Consider the following 18,273-nt stretch of genomic DNA (forward strand, 5'->3'; position numbering starts at 1 on the left):
ACATATTCATTGGTACACAATTATATTGTTTGTGTAAACGGTGTATTATTTAATAAAATTCATGAAAGAAAAAGAGCTGTATTGTCCTGATGTTGACTCTACTTTTAAGTTCTGCTGGAAATAACCGAATAAAAATGTGTCATCATACACTTGTTTGTTTTGAAGATAATTTTATTGATTGGTTTATTTAATTTTTTTAATGTTTGGAGCAATTCAACAACGGCCAGTTGGTCCAATCCACGTTTGTATCGGAATTTGGTTGATCCTTTAATTGTACACCATATTCCAATCATAGACGTCTAATAATTCTGATCAATTACAACGTCTGTTACGACGTTTCAGTCAAGAAATAAAACATAACCACTTCATGCCACAGCGGCAATGCTTTGCTGGTGAAGAAAACCGCCCTCTGAATTTGTTTATATCAAGTAATATAACGCTTAAGCAGTTTTCCGCGTTATTCATTATACATTTGTGATGTCGCTCTAAACAAATCCTCTGGTTGCAACATTTGGAAATCCCTTATTTATGGATGGATGGATGGATGGATGGATGGATGGATGAATAGATAGATAGATAGATAGATAGATAGATAGATAGATAGATAGATAGATAGATAGATAGATAGATAGATAGATAGATAGATAGATAGATAGATAGATAGATAGATAGCGTTTTTCCAAATGTGGACATCCAAACATTTGGCAAACCTCTGGGTACAATACACACACACGCACACAAACACACACACACACAAAAACAACACAAGATAATTTACTAATAGAACTAAGAAAAAAGCGTAGTCCTGTGTTTGCCAGATACGTCACTGATGCGTGAGTCGTATCCATATTATTAATTTTATCATGTCATTTGAAATGCCACAACATTGGATAGCATCTTATATTCTTTACCATGTCTGATTTTGCGAGCGTTGGTGTTATGCGAAACCGCTTTGTCCAGTATTAAACGCCAGATGACGCTCTTGTCTAACGGTCTCGCCCTTTTTTAGCCCAGATCGTTGGATGATTTCCATACCGAGAAGTTATCGGTCACGTTTCCTTGTCTATCAATAATCTCCTGGGGATCAAGCCAGTTTATGACTGGCCAAGAGTTGCACGTGATTCTATTTAAACATCCCATATTTGGGCATTATATGTCGTATCAAGAAAAAAAAGGAAAATGATTTCCTCCACTTATAAACCCTGCTCTTTTTTAGGACAAACCTGGTCCCCAAGAAATACAAATAAAACCCAATAAACAAATAAAACTCCCAAACAACTTATGAATACTTTATTAGCTGATTCAGGCTCTGTTGTGTGGCTTTTGTGATTCGTTGGATATTTTGTTTTGGATACGAGTGCATACGTTGCAAAGTCTTTTTCTAAGCAAACGCAAGACACCTCCTCTTGTAGAATGCACACTTTTGGCAACTATGGATCTCTCTCTGAGTTCCACCAGTCCAATTACGCGTACGAAGGGCTTGATCTCAGCGGATCCTTCACTTCTCAAATCCCCTCCAATTCTTTGAAACGGGAGGCGATAAACACATCTGACCGTGCAAGGACCAGTGCAGCAATTCAGCGACCACAGTCCTGTTTGGCTCTGGACTCTCGTAGCTTTGTAGGCACTTGCGGGTACAGCCCCCTCAGTCACGGACTGTTGAGCCAAAAAGCCGAAGGGAATATGGAAGTTATGGAGAAGCCCGGCGGAAAGAGCCTCATGGGCGATATCAAAATGGAGACTTCTTCGGCGATAAAGCAACAAACTAATTCAATTCAGTCTCAGCGTCAGAACCAGTCGCAGCCGCAGATATATCCGTGGATGACAAAACTACACATAAGCCACGGTAACGTTGTTTAATGTATGTTTTAGAAGAAAGGAAAACTGCACGCACCTCATCATCCTCGTCATTACATCCACTTCCTACCCTGTTTTTGTCGCTCCATACTTTCCTCTTGAGTTTTATAGGCCAAACGCAGGAAATAATAAAACTAGTGGCCGTAAATTTTATGACAAAGGCATCCATTGCCCGTAAACCTGTCCTGTTACTTTGAAGAGGTGATTTCCTTTAAATTTATGGAGATATAATTGGCTAAGAAAAGCAAAAATGAAAAATCATGTAACGTACGTATTATTTCTTGTTGTAAGAATTAAAGGGACTTTGTATGTCACTCAGATGAAACGGGATTTCAATTGAATCGTTGTAGGTTACGTATCAGTCGTTTTGCTCAGAATGACCCTAGAGAAAAAAGACTATTCTAATCATTAACCTGTAAAGTAGCTAAGAACATATTGCATTACTATTAAAAGTGGAGCGAAATTAATCTAGTAATGTCAATTTCCATTCTCACATTAGTTCTGAGTCTAAGTTCTGAGTCATATTTTCTTACTATTTTGGGTCAGGACATGACGGGACGTTCGTGGCCCTCTCACATTTATAATTATGTTTAATTACTTTTCAGTTATTTTTATGCATGACTCTTCTGATTTTACAGAAAATAAATAAACTTTAGCGCCATAGCTACCACACGCCCACTGTTTTCATTTTAAATTTCATATTGTAGCCTATGTGGTATCCATATTTCATTTTATGGATTTTGGTGCCAACTTCATTAATGAATACGAACTTAATTTGATATCAATATGCATGATGATGGTAGTCGATAAAAGTATAGGTAATCCAATATCTTTCTGATGCCACCTCAGAATCTGACGGTAAAAGGTCACGAACCAGTTACACCCGCTTCCAGACTCTGGAGTTGGAGAAAGAGTTCCATTTCAACCGATACCTCACACGCCGCAGACGTATCGAGATTGCCAATAACCTCTGCTTGAATGAGCGCCAAATTAAAATTTGGTTCCAGAACCGTCGCATGAAGTGGAAGAAGGACTCAAAGTTGAAAGTGAAAGGAGGACCATAAATAATGAGTTGTACGGCTTCAACAGCCTGAAAAAACATGTCAAGGATCATTTTTACTGAAATAAACTATTTAAAATTGAGTTTCCTGTTCTACCATAGTTGATAAAGTCTTTCATGTGTCTGCAATACCATGTTGTTATATGCATATGCCCATATTTGCCATATTTATTGATAGTGTCCATCCCAAGGGTGCAGGAGGTGCTTATTTGAATCATAGGCTATGATCTACAACTTTACTTGAATGTTCTTTGCTAAAATCGGTTGTACATATAGTCTTTACATATACCAAGGTGTGCATATAATTACGATGACTCAAATGTGTGTCTTTAAGCTTGAACATTCATCAATCTACCAACTGTATTTTGCATTTCGATGTGGCTTGTCTTTTATTAATTGTGCTGTCTGTCGTAATTACATGAACTATTATATCCACACAAGGAGGGTAAACCGCACACAGTGCTAATAAGTGTCATATTAATGGCTATTGTTATCATCCGTAAACCAGGAGCCTATGAATGGTCCGTTCAAATACTGTACAATGAGAATATTTACTCTTTTATAGTAAATTGTTCGAGTTGGCTAATTTTAAAGCAGGTACCTTGACTTTTGTTAGACTCGACAGTCTACATAGGTCACGCTGTGACAGTTTATAGATACATCTTTAACCAAAAATGCTATACGACCCATAGGCCTGCAGTACTTTTGTGCGAAGCGGATTTGTTTTTGTAATTATGATACAAATCCTGTTTTCATGTTATTCCAACTGTTTGTTTGCTGAAATGTATCTGGTACGCCACATTAATAAGCTCCAAGTCCTTAATCAATTATTCGCTGTTAATGCCTAAACACGTCTATACAGTGGCAAAATATCGGCCATTTTCGTTAGCTCAGGCTTAAAAGCCAACTGTGTCCAAGAAAACAATGTAGCATTGTAAATAAACCTATTGAAACTTAATATTGTTACCTTATTTTTTGTTAAAACAACAAAAGTGAAAATGTGTCTGTCGTTTAATAAATGCTAACACTTTTTGTTTTGTGTTTAATGCCTATTTTCTTGTGCAGAGTTGAAAATAGAAAGAAAAGAAAGCGTTCTGTGCAGTAAAATTAATAATGTGATATTGATAAATATCCGTGTTCGGTTGAGAGGACCATCCATCATGTCTATACTTCCTGTGATGAGGCATAGTTGAGCTTTAACACTCTGGTCACTTATTTACAGTAGCCCCAGACGGAGGCACATAAAACTTTATGACCCCAATAAACTTTTACAGCGCTTCCTCTCACCCATCAGACACTGACACTGTTTCCTTTTTCACAAACAGGCGGAAGTTTACACAAACATTTCAAATTGACGTTTAGGTATAAAACCCCAAACAAGGGATTGGTTTGCAAATGTAATCAAATATTCCACGCCATAAATCATGAATGAACGAATTGTTACTTATTTAGACAGTGGCATCTATCTATCTATCTATCTATCTATCTATCTATCTATCTATCTATCTATCTATCTATCTATCTATCTATCTATCTATCTGTCTGTCTGTCTGTCTGTCTGTCTGTCTGTCTGTCTGTCTGTCTGTCTGTCTGATATCTCTGTAAGACAGTCTACAACGTTATTGTTTTGCATCATTGAGGACACAATGGGTGAATTTCCAACCATTTTTGCTATTACTTTATGGTTGACATACATAATTTAGACCAAGCTACGATGCTGGTTAAACTACCCTGCGGGCAGAATCACGTAATCCAGGTCCAATGCAATAAAGGTGAAACAAAGGACACAACAAGAGCGTTATCTTTGTGTACAAACTGCTAATTTCCAAATAGCATGTTGTACGCGCGGGAAATCTTTAGCGATATATAAACACTGTATATCTTACCTCTCAGCCCATTGCGATGTTTTTAGGACCAGTAATTTTACTATCCATGTTTCTGAGATTTATGGATGTTGAAATTAAATAAAAACTAAACCAAAACATAAAACAGTCAGCTATTCCATATATACTACTGTTCCAAATGTGCTTTGATTTTAGAATTGTCTCACTCACCTATATTGGAGATTCATTGTATATTCCCATGCTTCTTTGAATTTCTACACTCGCTGTCTTGAGCGTTATGGGCACTTAGAGAGTTTCTGTGACTACTATGTTGCTTTTTACACAAACCCCTCTATTTTAGTCCGTTAGCCACAAATTTAGAAGTTTTAAGGGTTATTTATGCCAATTGCCCAAATCAGGACCAGTGAGTGGTGCAGGGAGAGCACGTGGGGTCATTAAAGTGGGTTTTATGGCCTGCAAGACCTGACAAACCCTTTATATATTTACATCATATATAATGTTAACTGTCCGTAATCGCAGCTGTTGGCTAGTCTTATCTCGGAGAGAACGGCTTAAAGCCGGTTAGTGTGGGTCTCTCGCGCCTGGGTCTGTAGACAGCTAAAGTTCGACTCTCCAAAATGGATCCCAGGTGGTTGCAGTAAGTAAATAATCTTGTTTCCCCGTTCTTAATTAAATATATACTTTCCGTAACACCCTCGGGAATAAATCAATGATGTAATTCAATAGTTCTTTGAGAAATAGTTTGAAGCGTTGTCCTCTTCTTTTCAATATTAATTTTGCCTTTTGTTCACTGGAGGCATTAGACTCTACGTTTAAATATTTGTATATTGGTAAAATCACTGTCAATATGACGTTTATATGAAATTACTGTTTATTCTGAATATAATGAATCTAATATATTTAAGTCTATATATGCATCTTGATTGAAGTTGATGTTTTGCATGCCTCAGAGGAAAAAGTTTGAATTGCTTTGAATTGTATCGCAATTTTTATGCACTGAAAGGTTTATATGATGGGATCACAGAATGTGCACTTATCAAAATAACCAACTTTTGAAAGGTGAAAATTGATTACTTTGTTTCTAGGATGTGCATGTTGTGGTGAAAGTGAAAATGAATGACTGTGAGAGGCTAAGCCATGTTGTATTGGTTTGAAGATGAGAGCATAGATACATAATGTGGGGTCATGTGCAGGGCAGAGGAGATGTGGTGTTGTGTGGTGGGGTCATGAACAGTTCAGTATGGATAATGAGGCAGTCACATGATTAGCCAAACAAAAAACATAGATAACTATTATTTACTATTTATAAACAATTGATATGCAAAATCGTGTATGGTTGATGAAATGGCTCTAAAGGGTTTAAAGTCATTGGATGAGAAAATATTTTTTATACAAAGCACATTACATTTTGTGATCACAGATATTTGTCGGTTTTCAACACTGGACATTTAGGGGTCTTTATTTGACAGTTGAGGCTCCACTTAACCATTATAATCATGGTATGATAAGATTAAGTCATATATTACTTAATGAATGGCTAAGAAACACAAGTTAGACTGCTCTGTTTATCCTGAATGGTCTCTGTAATTTGCGAATGAGGCAGAGGTTGGCTGAGCTGGAACTCCACTGCCATACAGCTGTTACTATTTTGTGGAGGTCTGAGAAATATTATGAGAACCATGCATAAAGTAATTCGGCCCTTTTGCTGTGCAAACATTATGCAGGTGTACAAAAATAAATCTCTTCTCAGTAATATTAGTTCCATTCTTTTCATATGCCAAAACTCTCCATTGTATGGCTCTATAGCACAGGAAAAACAAGGTGAAAGGTTATTGTCCCCATAATGTTTTGGCATGGTCATGCAATAATCTTTGCTGATTTATCTACAAGTAGTAAATAATAGGGGATGTTGTGTACATTTCAGAAGAGCGTCACTACAGGGTATCTCCAATGTAGTAATGATTATGTTTTTGGAAAACTAAGATAAGGCTGCAGAATAAAAACAACATTCTCAAATTTTCAAGGGTCTCAAATATAGTATGTTTACCATTCAGAGAAGAATTGAAAAGGCCTTTGTTTCCAGTTGTAAGGTCCCTCAAAATGTAATGACGATAAACTGTGTATTCCAATTTATATTATTTAATTTTGCTTTCCATTGTTCTGTCATGCCTTCCATCAGTTTATCCTGTATTTGTTACACACAAAATAACCTTGAAATGCCATTGCTTTTAGGGTACTTATAAATTAGGTTGCATTCTTTCAGCAACAAATTCCAGTCAGAACATGACATTATTCTGAGATATAAATATGATAAGAGCCAGATTTGCATGCATTCCACAAAATTTATTTGCACAGCTTCCCTAAAAGTCACTGATTACAGTTTGTGGTGTACTCAAGAGTGTAAACTAAAGGCTTATTTCACTTTGTAGTTTTGTATTGTAAAGCTAATTTATGTTGCAAATACCACTGAATTGTAAATTCCTTGACTTGCCAAGGGATTTCCTCCAGAGCAAAGTGTTGAGGACATACCTTTCATTTTTTGTAGACAGAACTGGCAAGAAGAAAAATGGGAGGAGATTTGGTTGACATAAATACAAATGTTAGTGAACACAGTGAACTTCATAGAACTTATAACTTGTTGACTCTGTTATGTGTTTGTCAAAATGCAAAGTTTATCTTATATACAAAATTGGCTAAATTCTTTCTTTTTCCTTTTCAGTACATTGCAGTTAATCAATAATTAATTTGGGGAATTTTACATTGGCTCATACAGTATGATATGTATGGCACTTATCAAGGGCGAACTGGTCGTCGGGAGCACCGGGCGTTTTCCCGGTGGGCCACTGGGTAATTTAGGCAGGGGCTGCTGTAGGCTCATCCAACAAAAATAAAGGCAGCAGCCCTGAACTCCAACATGCCCGTGCGGACTCCATTACAGCGTGAATATTCAAAAATTGGAATGTAATGCAATATAATTTATCTATTTTAGTCATTTTTTTATATTGTAATTTACTTTTACTTTGAAATTACTGCTATTGTAGAAATACTGATGTAGTGTAACCCACATGGACCTCATTATTTTACATATAAATCACAATAATGGTGACAACCAAAGGCAACGTATTAAGTCTAAAATGAGATCTGAATAATCACAATATGAGAAATAACTGTAAGTTACTGCAAATATATTAACAGTAGTGTAAATAAAATTGGCATAGAGTAAAGCTATGAGCAGGACATAATCATTTGCATAAATTATTCATACTGCAGAGAGCTGAAGTGTAGCTTGCTGAATAAGGCTCATGCCTGATCAAACTGCAGAAAATAAGTAATGGAAAAGATTACTTTGAGTCTTTGAGGCTTACTTTGTTTAAAGGACAGCAGAAACAGCGCTTGCCAAAGCATTGGGCTTTTCACATTTTCTCAAGAATTATGTGGGGAAGGCATTAAAACACTGCAGATATAAAGATGCAACAAACTCACATAGAGTGAAAATATGAGCAATTATTCTGCAAAATATCTACAGAGTTCTACACTTTAAGAGGTATGTTTATTTCGTTTTACATATATTTATATTTGTTTATATTTCTAAATGTACATATTCAGGCCAAGTTTGTTTTCACAGATTTTTTTTAAATAAACATTTACACATATGAGTAATTAACAGGACATTTAAAGCATTGTCATCAGTGTCCTGCTTTGTGACACATTTTTCTAACAATCTTACCATTTTAAACAACATTTTATGATCTCAGTATATATATATATATATATATATATATATATACATACATATGTAATATATTATTATTCCCAGAACCTCCTATTAAAATGAGAAATAGTTTAAGAAAATAGTTTATTTGCACTTCTAGAAAAAAGTTGAAAGGTGATTTAGATCTTTAAAAACTTTGAAGAAATGTTGACTTGTCACAGCACCTGAAATACAGACTTTCCCTTGTACTTTCATGTACATTTTAACATAACATCTGTAAAGTTTTCAGACATGTTATTTGTCTAAAATATAAAGTTCAATAGAAATTTCTTCTCTTTTTTTTTTATTTTAAATTGAGCTGGAAAATGAAATCAATGAGCCGGTGTGTTTGTTGCAGACTGGGTTTGGTGGGCCACTATTTAGTCCCAGTCCGCCCCTGGATCTTATGTTCAAGAACATGTACCTTAGCACTTAGCACTATTTATACCTTACGCTATTAATCCAGTGGTTGAACAACTACAGTGGTTGAACAATAGTTAATTTTGCATATTTTAAAATACCCATAATATTAAAATATTTAACATTGTTACATTTAGAGCATTGTATTGGGGGTTGAAATGAGAAAACTAAGAAAAACTCCATTGAAACATCCACTGAAACATTTGTAACAAATGTCCAGTGTTAGTGAAAGAAACACTGTTTTCTTTTTTCTTTTCCTTCAGTTCACACATTTGTGTATCTGAATAATGGAAAGCACTTAATTAATTCTTTAATATGCTGACATTTATAATTAAAGGTAAAATTGACTTGAGTTCTCGCGCCCTTCTATGCACCATTACATTTATTCTATGATTTATACTCTTTTAATACAGTGCCAAGAACATTAACTGCCAATAGGGGGCAATAGTTTTATATTCCTCTGTTTTACTCTCTCGGAGTGCAGGCTACACAGAGCTCAGCATATTCTTTTGTCATTTACCAGATTGCAACTAGACAAAGAGCAATATGCCAGTAATTGTCCTTCAGAGTTGGTTAGATACATTTTGAAAGAATGGGTAAATGATGCAGAATTTATAAGGCATTAACGCTGTTGCATGCGGAGGTAAACAAGGGCACTTCTTTAATACTGAAATAGCCTCTAGTAACAATCCACATATTGTTTACAGACAATCTCTGTTTGCACAAGCAATTAGAAAAGACAGTACTGTCGTTCTCTTAGTGGATAAACTTTTTATTCAGTTGAATTGTATGGATGGGGTGAATAAATGAGGGGGAAAACAGTTAGGAAATAATTATTGCACTTTTGGTCATGGTACAATACGGGCTGTATTTGCTACTATAAAGAATGACAACTTTTGCTTGTAATATACCATAGTGTTTTTGCCTGTATACCGGAGTATTTATGGGCCTTTTTGTGAGATAGATTCTCAGTGCTGAACATGAAAAATGTAAGACTCTCTTTGATTGATTGATTGATTGATTGATTGATTGATTGATTGATTGATTGATTGATTGATTGGATTGACTCTTTATATGTAATATTATGTTTCTGTTTCATTGATCTCATAGAAAAAGAGTGGGCAACTCTATGTAAAGAAATATGTCCATTAAACATGTTATTCTTAAGGCAAACTGTATGAAGTTGTAAACCCAAAAGAAGGAAATGTGCCATATTCTTTTTTGAATGTCAACCTGAGCAAGTAGGATCTCATTTTAGGGTCCTCTGTTATTGCAAAAATAACTACATTCATCAAGGAAATAGTACTGAAAATAACCTGTGCTAAATACATTGCCATGTCCTAGTTTAAAGGACCGTGCCTTTGGACAGTTCACCCTCAATGAGAGACAAAGAGAAGCTGTACTAAAACAAAAACAGTCATGAATTCAAATGTAGCCGTCAGAATATCATTGATAACTTTGTGTTGAGTTGTTTGTTACTTTCACATTCCACACAAGATTAAATTACAGCCTTTATATGGTTATATACGTTTTACCTATTCATTTAGCCTTTTAATTTCTTCCAGAGTTATAAGAGAGATGCAGGACTTCCATCACAATTCCATTATTTTTATTTCAAATCCATGCCTTTTTACACTAAATTATTCAAAATTGATTTATTTATTTCTAGCGGAGGATGAAATGATGAACGTGCGAAAGAGAAGAACCGCATCGTTGCACTGGTAAGTCTTTCCATTATTTCCTTGTTCAAGCACAATATTCTTGTCCCATCTTGTTTCGCTGCGTAGCAAACAGAGAGGGCAGTGTTCCCTGAGAATAGAAGGCAACTAAAGCACATATGCCAATCTGTTAAAGGCAAGGAGGTGAAGTTCGAGCAATGTGTTGCGCTAGTGAGCTATTAAGCTCTTTTGATCATATGTGTATACTTCTGAAATGCAATCATTACATACAAAAATAAATGCATTGAGGAAATCAACTTTCTAAAACATCTATTTAATTTGATAACATGCATATGTTTCTACAATAAATGTAAATATAATAAAAATAACGATGTTAACTAAATTCAAATGTAAATAAAATGATGTATAATAAAAATAAAACGAGAAACAAATAGAATGTGTTAGACTGACCCCTGTTTTAGGCAAGTTAAGTATTTGAATAATAATTTAAATAATAAATATATAAGACAAAAGCTGATTAGCTGATTTTGTTGTTTATTGAATACAGAAAAAAATGGCACGATAAAAAGTACAATTATTTAAATATGTATATTTGATTTGAAATAAATGAGTATAAGGCTTTGTTTTCCAACTCTCTTCTCCTTTTTATCTTGTATTAAAGTTTTCGGTGACTTTATCTAAATTTCACTCCACATTTTAAGATTTAAGAAAATTGCATCCGAAAATGAAATTATTTAAAATATCACACAGGCGTAAAATAGCATTCCTTCAAACGTAACCACCATAGACCCTGGTCATGTCATGTCTGTCTGTCTGTCTGTCTGTCTGTGTAGTGGGAATTAAACAATATACACGAATCGTCAAGCAAATTCGCCGGCGGGTACAGATTTTTCCAACTCTCTACATTATAACTAGTTATTGAGCTAGGTGCAAGATCCGAGACCATTTGTGTGCAGAGGGAATTCATCGCTTTTAGCTCATCAATAACTCCTTGGCAGTGAACTATTGCGAGTCAAACGCGAGGGGTGAAATGCAGGTCAGGCTGTCTAACTAATATTAAAATGCGTCCGCAACACTAGAGCAGGGTCGAGTGGGTGGATGGGGACGTTTTCAGGCTGGTGGGGGTGGACAAAAATCCACATCACATCTGTAGGGTCTAGAAGTAAAATAAAATACAGGAGATGAGGCAACTACGCTCTTCCTTCAGAATTTCATTTGTTAAAGAATTGTGTATATTTGTTGATGTTGGTTGCATTTCTGTGATGTTTATGTAAAAATACAAATATTTTTTAAATATTTAAATGGTGGGATGAAATTCGGATTTCAAAATGTTGACAGTTGCATCTACACATTTTCTTTAAAAAAAAAAATATATATATATATATATATATATATATATATATATATATATATATATATATATATATATATATATATATAAACAGGGTTGGGTAGTAACGGAATACATGTAACGGGATTGTATTCCACTACAGTTACAGTTTAAATTATTGGTAATTAGAATACAGTTACATTCAAAAAGTACTTTTATTACTGAAGAGATTACTTTGCATTTTATTGTCATTTGTTTAATTTAATATTTAGTCCTTTCAGATGGAAAACATTTATACATATAAATGATGCGATCCACAGAGCATTTGAACAGCGGTGAAACACTTTCTTATGACGTGTTACATTCATAGGAGAAGACAAAGAAGTACGTTTGAAGCAGAAGAAATCGAAATAAAACTTGTGTGACTTGTCAGCTTTATGCTAAGCTAAAATGTTATTCATAATTTCTTTTTTCAAATAAGACCTTTGATATTAGGGCAAATATCGTATTCTTGATAATAATTTTTGTCTTGTTTTCTTGTAAAAATATCTAAAAATCCTTAAAACAAGATCAATTTGATTCATCTTGTTTTAGAAACAACACTGCATAAGATATTTAGGTTTTTCAGAGAATGTATTTTTAACATGTGTATTTTATAGTCAAAACAAGTGAAAAAATCTACCAGTGCTGAAGAAGTAATCCAAAGTATTTTGAATACGTTACTGACCTTGAGTAATCTAACGGAATACGTTACAAATGACATTTTACAGCATGTAATCTGTAGTGGAATACATGGTGCATCCTTACTTGTGTCTGTTTAGATGAAATTGTAGAGAGAAATGCAGCAGGGCACAGTGTTGTGGGTTACCGAGCGGTCAAATGGTAATAGCGTTCACAATAACCCCCCCCCCCAAAAGAAAACAAAAGAAACTTATTTTTAATCTGTGCTGTCACGTGTCCGCTTTGTGCACAACTTGTTTGTGACTGAATTCTCAAGTAGGTGCTCTAGGTGTTTGAGATTTGATAAAATTTGATGGTAAAAATATTTATCTTTTCTCTGTCTCTTGCTCAGTCTGTCTCAATTATTTTACTTCTACCTAATGGAGATGGTAAGGGGTGAAGCAAAGACTACAGGCTTAAATGGTAAAATGTGAATAAGGCAGAACAGGTAAAAAAAAATAATAATAAAAAAAAATGGTCAGACACAGCCAACTGAGAAAACGGAGCTGTTGAATCTAAGTGAATAGTAAGAGTATGGTGGCAAATAAATGGAATGCGTTGTAACAAGGAAAAGTAAATAAATAAATCAATAAAAATCTAGTTAGTTTTTAAAAAATAGTGTAGGGCTATAATTTATTGATCACACTACTGATTAGGGCTAGGTTTCCCGATAACATTGCAACTCACACTTTTACGGTCGTTTTAAGGAACGTTGCTCTTTATTTTATGATGGACACCTGTTTCCCAAACCAGCACGTAGATCGCTCATTATAAAGCAGGATTTAAGTGCTGCGTTATGGGAGCTGTCCAGTCCAAAGGTGCTGATCACTTTGGCAAATATGTCTAGAGTTTATCTTCTCAAAATGAAAATAATGTCTAAATACTAACAAACACGGAAGTTGTTTGTATCCCTCTTGAGGCACCTAAATGTATTAACTATTACAGAATTTAATTATAGAAATAATTATGGCTTTAGTAAGATGGACATTCAGGTGTATTGATGCTCAATCATATAGATTAATGAAAGTAACGCAATAAATGCATGTAAGGTGAATGGACTCGATGTGAATCATAAGCGACGCTCACTTAGCCTAAAGTGTTTTGCTGGAAACTGAACAAATGCGCACAGAACAGGATTAAAATGATGGGAATCAGTACTGAACTACTCAAAGACATATCTAAATATGAATAGATCATCTGGTTAGAGTTCAAGGCACTACTTGTACCTTTAGTGCCATTATGCATCATGCAATTTGTTGCTGCCTTGTAAAAAGTCTATAAGCTAGCTGATTTGAAACATCCATTGGAGGAAGTAGGAAGAGGAGGAGGAAGGGATAGAGGGAATCTCTAATTGCACATTCTTACCTAATCTCTTTTGTTGACCACATTTTAATTATGTATTAGGCATATTTATTTAAGTTTTAAACTGCATGGTCACATTATATTACACATGTCTTCTTAAATCATCTGTTTAATAACAGGTCATCTTTCTATTGCCATTACAGCTTATCAAAGAAGGCTAATATATCGTTATACTGTAATGCGTGTCTTGTAAATTTAGACCAATCACGTCGCATTTTCAGACTGCTGAGACTGCCTATTTATTTCATTGATTTTTTCAAAAAAAAAATTAATCCTCTGAAATAGTTTACAATGGTTTTGCAATTTCCAAAATGTAATAATATTTATTAAATGTCCGTTTGTCTTTGATAAACTGAAAGGTGCCAGAGAGACATGCTTAAATTGCACATAATGGACTTAAGAGCGGTTCAAAACTCTCGTTAATTTACGAACGTTTTTACTTAGATAACGAATAAATAACGCTTTTGGGAAACGGGCCTTAGAGATTAAGTACAATTTAAGTGCTAATAACTACTTAGAGCTTCGGGAAACGCAGCCCTAGTCTTATTAGCTCAGATATCTTGGCATATCTTTTTTCGAGCAGAAGAATAAATTACAAAAATAGCAATGGGAAAAGATTCAACAAACCTTTCGCGAAATAATAAAGCGGATGTTTAGACATCACTTAGCACATTTTTCTTTAGTTTTATAATATTTTTCCACCCAGAAACCTTGGGCCAGAAAATGATTAAGTACTATTTCAGATGAAGAGGAAAATCAGTAGTCGTCTATATGTACCCTGTAGAACCGAATTTGTGTCTAAAAAATGAAAATCGCAAATACGTCTCTACAGGAATACATGGGCGACTTAAAAGCCACGAAAGCCAAGCTGGGTTTGTATTCGTCTTAGTCAAAGGCACGTGACATCGTACTTAAGTTTTTTGCTGTTACAGTCATTAGTAGATGGGCTTAAATAAACAGAATTAGTACATGACGACATGAACATAATGAGCTAAACGGTATAGGACTTATGCTGCAAGAGGAAATATGCTGCATGCCATCCATTGTAAACAATTGATTTAAAGCTTTTATAGCCTATACCGAATACTCCTCAATAAAGTATTTCAACTGCCTGAGGTCAAAACATAATTTCTTAAGTTTTTACCTGGCTACAACACTAACAAAGTAAAAATAAAAATTATTTATATATTATATATATATATATACGTTTTCTGGAGATACCTCCACAAATATACCATGCTAATTCTAATGCATTTTGCCTGCTTGGATTGCAGTAAATAAAATGAGGCAGAAATGGCATTTGATCATTTATTATCATTATTGGCAGTAAGTGGAGTATTTTTGATCCATTATTGTCCCAAATAGACGTCTTATTTGTTCTTTATTTCAAAACAAGTAATTGGTAAATTCTAGTTAACTCTAGAAACAGACCATGGTGGTGTGGTATGATAGGAGAGGACTTTTCCATTGTGTGTATGCGTGCGTGTGTGATAGAGAGGGGGAGAGAGAGAGAGAGAGAGAGAGAGAGAGAGAGAGAGAGAGAGAGAGAGAGAGAGAGAGAGAGAGAGATAGAAATAGAGAGAGACTTCGCGCACAATGGCGGAAAATTTAAGGTACATTGGCGAATGCTCTGGTTCCTTATCCGGGGACTACATCGCCCCATGCCATTGGGCCATCATATCACGTGGTAAAAGTAACTTTACAGGGTTGCTCGCTAGTAGGAGGGCTTTATGGAGCAGAAAAACGACAAAGCTAGAAAAATTATTTTCCACTCCAGAAATTAATGATCATGAGCTCGTATTTGATGGACTCTAACTACATCGATCCGAAATTTCCTCCTTGCGAGGAATATTCGCAAAATAGCTACATTCCCGAACACAGCCCCGAATATTACAGCCGTGCAAGGGATAGTGGCTACCAGCATCACCACCAGGAGTTATACCCTCCACGGGCAAGCTACCAGGAGCGTCAATACAACTGTGCAAGCATCCCTGAACCTGATACTCAAAGAGGACATGGACTGCCTCATGCGGGGCACCTGCTCGGAAAAGGGCAATCTGCCTCATGTGAGCCCCCACCGTTACCCCTATCTCCAGCTACCCCTCCGGCTGCATCCTCCGCCTGCAATCAAGCCACCCCGGAGCATCCCAACAGCTCAGCCTCTGCCAAACAACCCGTGGTGTACCCATGGATGAAGAAAATTCACGTCAGCACCGGTAGGCAACTTGAGTGTATTTCTCTTAAGCACTGTAAAGCTCGCCCCTCATTCTAACTCTCTCTCTCCGTCTGCCTCACTCCTTTTTACACTCATCCCCTGGCCAGCCTCTGCTACGATAGGATAGAAGTCTTTGAAATGGCACAATTGAGGCGGATTTACGACTAGGCATTGGTAATTACACCCACCATAAATTTTATAGCCGAGGTATACTCTGGGCAGTCGTATCACCATGTGGCTTCTCTTGTTATGAGTGTGTGAGAGAGTGAGGGAGATCTGGGACCAGAGAAAACTAAGCTTTATAATGTTACATTAATAATTCAGTGCTGAGTCCAAAGTGATTTTTAGCCTTATTATAGAAAGCTACATAAGTTTGAGATATTTGAACCCACCCTCGCCCCGCTCTATCGCCACCATTTCTCAGTTAAAGACACGCTTGTTTACCCTATCCTTCCCTTGCTGCTTCTTTTCTATTCTTTCTTTCCCTTTGCTTCTCCTCTTTCCAGTGAACTCTAGTTACAATGGAGCGGAACCCAAGCGGTCTAGAACTGCTTACACTCGCCAGCAAGTCTTAGAATTGGAGAAGGAATTCCACTATAATCGGTACTTAACACGGCGAAGACGAATCGAGATTGCTCATTCCTTGGTCCTCTCGGAGAGGCAAATCAAAATTTGGTTTCAGAACCGCAGGATGAAGTGGAAAAAAGACCATAGGCTGCCAAACACCAAAGTCAGATCTTCGTCTTCAACGGGCATTTCCTCCGTGTCCAACACAAGCTCAACGGCTGGCATTGTGGCGGCAGCTTCCACCACTAACACCATGTCAGCCTCCGAAGACCTCTCCGGAACAGAGCGTGGCGAGGATATTACAAGGTTATAAGAGAACTATTTCAAGGAGAGAAGGGGAGATCAAAATGACTGATTATTTATCAAATATAATATATTTTGTTTTCGTAGGTATCTTGTGCGTAAAGGGGATTCCTTTCAGTCCACAGTTATATAAAATGCATGTTATATAGCATGGATTACTGCGAATACCTATGGATTATTTTTTACGCAAAACAGGGTTTAATTTATTAAAGCTCAATCAATATGATGTTTTTCCCAGGAGTAGTGTTTTGGACGAAGCAGGTTATGGACATTTTATTCAAATGTTATTTGTGGGCCTTTCTTTGCCCAGCTGCCAAGGTGAAGTGCACAACTGATCTATTTATTTCTCGCTCGAGAGAGGGGATACTTTTTTGTACTGTAAATGAAAAACATTATCGTCGATATCGATAGAAAATCTTAAACGTCTTTGTTTTCTTTAAAAGTACAACATGCTGTGGATTATCTGTCGTATGGAAAGGTTATGATTTTAAATTATCATTTAGTTTTGTTGTAATGGCGTTGTGTTTAGGCTATTAACAGCAGATTGTTGTTAGATGCAATAAAACCAGTTTAGTGTATTTGTGCTAAATATATTGGTCAATAAAACGTAAGTGTCTATTAGTTTTACATAGACTTGGGTGAATTTTTATTAATGCACAATGTAGACTGATTTTTTATTCTTGCACAATGTAGACAATGTAGGCTTACGAATGAATAGCGAAAGGTTTTCTCTAGTTTTAACAGAAGATGCACAGACTTTATTTTTAATAGACAGTTAAAATGCAAACATAGGCCCAAAAGTAAAATCATGTTATATCTACATTTAAGAATGTACACCAGTGGTCTTGAGTGGGTTTTGTATTTCTTTTATTTTATTTTTAATTGCTACAGAGAATTAATTAACCATTTTATTTTTGACAAACCGTTTCTTATATTTAAAACGTCTTATCTCATACCTGTGGGATAGGTTGTGCGCCCATCACTTTCTCACACATTCGATTCATGTGGCACGCAATTCGGGCCTTTTCAGTGGGGACCTCTACATTCCGGAGAATGGCTTGCTGTTCATTACTGATTTCAACATAGCTAAAAATGTCTATGAAATTCAATTACAGTTTTGAAGATATTACTAGCACTTCCTGTCTTTCTTTCCACTTTTCATTCC

The 18,273-nt window shown here is 35.8% G+C and overlaps 3 protein-coding genes across 7 annotated transcripts in view; all 3 read left to right on the forward strand.

Annotated features, from left to right (window-relative positions):
- The window catches only part of LOC127628401 (homeobox protein Hox-C1a-like), a 100,590-nt gene that overhangs the window by 29,914 nt on the left and 52,403 nt on the right, over positions 1-18,273 (forward strand). The window contains exon 2 of one of the 5 annotated variants that reach the window (XR_007968657.1): positions 10,602-10,653. The exons of the other annotated variants lie outside the window; for them this stretch is intronic. The gene's annotated coding sequence lies outside the window, so the exon portion shown is untranslated. The remainder of the gene's footprint in view (positions 1-10,601; positions 10,654-18,273) is intronic. 5 annotated transcript variants of the gene reach the window in all.
- LOC127628405 (homeobox protein Hox-C5a-like) lies at positions 656-3,856 on the forward strand. Its single transcript, XM_052105129.1, has 2 exons — positions 656-1,846; positions 2,707-3,856. The coding sequence occupies exons 1-2, from the start codon at positions 1,414-1,416 to the stop codon at positions 2,919-2,921; spliced, it is 648 nt and encodes a 215-aa protein (XP_051961089.1). The 5' UTR covers positions 656-1,413; the 3' UTR covers positions 2,922-3,856.
- On the forward strand, positions 14,826-17,709 carry LOC127628407 (homeobox protein Hox-C4a). The gene is made up of 2 exons (XM_052105130.1): positions 14,826-16,239; positions 16,745-17,709. The coding sequence occupies exons 1-2, from the start codon at positions 15,807-15,809 to the stop codon at positions 17,116-17,118; spliced, it is 807 nt and encodes a 268-aa protein (XP_051961090.1). The 5' UTR covers positions 14,826-15,806; the 3' UTR covers positions 17,119-17,709.

The sequence above is a fragment of the Xyrauchen texanus genome, chromosome 35, assembly GCF_025860055.1.
Source record: "Xyrauchen texanus isolate HMW12.3.18 chromosome 35, RBS_HiC_50CHRs, whole genome shotgun sequence".
Lineage (NCBI taxonomy): Eukaryota > Metazoa > Chordata > Actinopteri > Cypriniformes > Catostomidae > Xyrauchen > Xyrauchen texanus.